The 3,880-nt window shown below is 50.5% G+C and overlaps 1 protein-coding gene across 1 annotated transcript in view; it reads right to left on the bottom strand.

Moving 5' to 3' along the window:
• COL4A2 (collagen type IV alpha 2 chain) overlaps positions 1 to 3,880 on the bottom strand; it is a 241,031-nt gene that overhangs the window by 35,316 nt on the left and 201,835 nt on the right. Inside the window, exon 30 of the mRNA XM_019528485.1 lies at positions 791 to 952. Within this exon, the coding sequence (XP_019384030.1) occupies positions 791 to 952 (162 nt within the window). The remainder of the gene's footprint in view (positions 1 to 790; positions 953 to 3,880) is intronic.

Raw genomic sequence — 3,880 nt, forward strand, 5'->3', positions numbered from 1 at the left:
TCTGGAACCAGCTTCCAAGAGAAGTGGTGCTGGCTCCTACCCTGGGGGTCTTTAAGAGGAGGCTAGATGAACACCTTGCTGGGCTCGTTTGACCCCAGTACTCTTTCCTGCCATGGCAGGGGGTTGGACTCGATAATCTGCTCAGGTCCCTTCCGACCCTACAAACTATGAAACTATGACTTGAACTTGTTTAGCCTCCACAAGAGAAGGCTGAGAGGGGATCTGGTGGTCATCTATAAACTTATCAGGGGGGACCAGTGGGGAATGGGAGAGGCCCTGTTCCCCTGAGCACTACCCGGAGTAACTAGGAATAATGGCCACAAGTTGATTGAGAGTAGGTTCAGGCTAGACATCAGGAGGCACTACACAGTCAGGGCAGTTAGGATCTGGAACCCACTTCCAAGGGAAGTGGTGCTTGCTTCTACCCCAGGGATCTTCAAAAGGAGGCTAGATAGACACCTAGCCAGGGTCGTTTGACCCCAGCATTCTTTCCTGCACATGGCAGGGGGTCAGACTTGATGATCTGCTTAGGTTCCTTCTGACCCTAAAAACAATGAAACTATGAAACTACACCCCTCTAATACATAGATGTATATATAATGGTGTTTCATATTGATCATGGAAAAATGTGGATTTTGGGTTACTTTTTAACCCTAAAATTTGAGATTGCTTTCAATCAGAGAAAACCAGGATCCCTGCTCATCACTATGATATGTGCGCCACTCAAGGCTGGCAAAAAGTAACTCAAGAAACACAATAGAAGGGAGTGTACAAGAAGTGTCTTCCTTACCAATGTGTCCAGTTATACCACCTCTCCCAGCTGGTCCTTGCTGTCCTGGAATTCCTGGGAATCCATGTGATCCTGGTTCTCCTGGCAGACCAATCAAGCCACGAGGGCCTTGGAGACCTGGCTCACCTTTGGATCCTGGTGAACCTGGAATACCGGCAGCTCCTAAAATATTGTAATAATAATAACAACAGTTTCAGCATCTAGAGTATGTATTTTCACAGAGCACTTGTACTGATCAATGTATGTGTGCACGGAATAGAGCTGCACCAGCATTTCAGAGCAATTATTTTTCATCAGAAAATATAATGACTTTAGGAGGATCAAATGAAAATACAGTTCATTAATTGTTCAGTAAATTACATTGAAAATAGGAACATCTTATTTTACACAGGAAAGTTTAGATGGGGAAAACTTATGAGCTATCTCAAATTAATGGGAACTGTCCTGCCTTGGCAGAGTATGGACTTCATGACCTGGGAAGCCTCTTATTTCTGATTTTCAGGATTTTATTATTCTCCATGTCCAATACTTCCTTATTAAAGTCAGATAACTGAATCACAGCAACAATACTCCAGGTCCTTTCTCAAGTAACATCTATGTTTTCAGAAATAGACCAGCGAAAACTTCTTGATTCATAACATTATTCAAAGATACTGCAGCCTTGCTGTAGGTCTGGCTGGTAAGACTAATACGCAGTGGGCTTGATTCTGAACATATTGGTGCATTGGAGGACCATATATGTAAGATATTAAAGTTGGTGTGACAGACCCTTAGCAAACACCCTTTTAAATTCACTTCAATTCACAGGCAGCAGAAATATGGAATTCAGGAAAATTAAGCTAATTCCACTTTTCTATGTGTTCTGGTTCTACAAAAAATGAAACTCCTGTGATTTCAGTGCAATTATTTTTGCTTTACACTTGGGCAATGGAGAGGAAAAGCAGGACCAAAGGTGCAAGTGTTTTTGTTAGATAAACAAAAGAAAGCAGTTCTCTCCTTGTGAGGCACTAAAAACTTAGACTGGATGAAAGATATCAAACGACCGTAACCAAAAGATTAGGGGAAATGAAGAATAGGAAGAATTAGGGATTGCTTTAAGAAAGATTTTAGATCGGGGTGGGCAAAGTACAGCTTGTGGGCTGGATGTGGTCCATGAAGCTATTCTATCCATCCTGCAGGGCCCCTAAAATATTTTAAAAATTAATATTAGTGTGACCTAGGTTCCTGTCAAAAATGACAGGAACCAAGGGCAGTAGGACCCAGGGGAAGCCTGGTGGGTTCCCACAACAGCAGGGCCCACCCAGCCCTGCCCCCACAGCCAGAAGGCCCAGCAGGAGCTTCTGGCCTGGGACCATGCGGTTGCACTGTGCTGGAACCTCAGGTAAGGGGGAAGGGTGGGGGGAAGGGCAGGGGAGGACCCCAGGCAGGGAAGGAGCCCAGGGAAAAGTGGGCCGGGGAAAAGCTGAGCGCAGGGGAAGGGAAAGTGGCACTTCCCCTGCCCTGTGGCCTGCACCCCACGTTGCAGCTGGTTGCAGCCCACGTAGGGCTACCTGTGCCTGCTCCAGACAGCCTTGCGTGGGCTGCGAGCAGCTGCAGCAGGGAGCGCTGGCCACAGGGAGGGTGAGGGGCCACTTCCCCTTCCCCCCATGCTCAGCTTTTCCCTGGCTCCTTCCCGGAGTGGAGAAAAGCGGCCCCTCTCCTGCCCCATGGCCTGCTTTCCCTCCCCCCCTGCGCTCAGCACCACTTTGTAACCCAGCCCCACTACCAGCCTGGTTCCTGCACCAGCTCTGGGCTCACCCATTGGGGCTGCATGTGGTGACAACAGCTGTGGGCCTCCACACTTGTCGCGTTGGGTAGCATTTGCCACTGCTGCATCTGTGCTGCCCAGCACATGAACTCTAGGTGGGCAGCAGCAGCCAACACTGCCCGATGTGACAAGCAGGGGGGCTGCAACTGCTGCTGCCAACAGGTGAGCCTGGAGCCGGCGCAGAGCCCAGGCTGGCAGCGGGGTCGGGTTACAAGCTGGTGCTGAGCACGGGAAAAAGTAGTCTGTCACTCATCCTGCTGCCTGGTGCCCTGTGCTGCAGCCACTTGCAGCCCGTGTGGGGCTGCCTGTGCCTTCTCTGAACAGCCCTGCATGGGCTGTGAGTGCCTGCAGTAGGGAGTGCCAGCCATGGGGCGGGTGAGGGGCTACTTTTCCTTGCACTCAGCAGCAGCTTCTTCCCTGCCGGTGAGCAGGGGTTGGGGCTGTGCGCTGCCCCCTGCCTGTACCGCAGGGCTGGGGGGCACTGGGAGTGAGCAGGTGTGGGAGCCCGCTGGAGCACGGGGCCCACACCGGTGTCCCAGGGCCAGTGCCGGTGGGGCCCAGAGCAGGGTGGCAGGAGTGTGGGGTCCCAAATGGCACACTATGGTACTGGGCCAGCTCCCCCCTCTCCCTGCTGGTGCAGCCCAGCCTGGCTCCACAGACTGCTGCCAGCCTGTGCCCCGCTTTGGGCCCCACCAGTGCTGGCCCTGGGACATTGTTCCCAAGATGGTGACTGGGGGCAGAGCACCTGTCAAGGGGCAGAGCACCTGTCAAGGGACAGGGCTAGCCATGTGGCCCTCAACAGTCTGCCAAAACTGGGTCAGCGGTCCTCCGCCCAAAATAATTGCCTGCCCCTGTTTTAGATATACAATGGGCACATCTGCATGAGATGCTTTACTGCCTAGTAGACTAATCTACTGCACAGGAAAGCATCATCATGTAACTGTTGGAATTGCACAGCTTGCATCTTGCTCTTGATAAGAAAAGAACGCTGCCCAAGGTTTCTCCCTCATCCTCCTTACTCTTTCACATGCTGATTACACAAACTGGAATTTAACTGCATAGCCTTGGGGAATGAACTTTTGATGAACTCTTGTGGTATTGAGCATGCTTAATTAGCTGTTGCATATTTACCTCTTCGCCCCCCCTACTCAAATAACTAATTATACTATACATGTGATGTATGTGATGATGTAGTTACATGTATGTTTGTATGAAACGGAAGTAAGCTGCAAGAACTTCTGTGTCTGCGCACGCGCCCAGGAGATTTGAGAAGATAAATGCCG

The sequence above is a fragment of the Crocodylus porosus genome, unplaced genomic scaffold, assembly GCF_001723895.1.
Source record: "Crocodylus porosus isolate Cpor-Errol unplaced genomic scaffold, CroPor_comp1, whole genome shotgun sequence".
In the NCBI taxonomy this organism is placed as follows: domain Eukaryota; kingdom Metazoa; phylum Chordata; order Crocodylia; family Crocodylidae; genus Crocodylus; species Crocodylus porosus.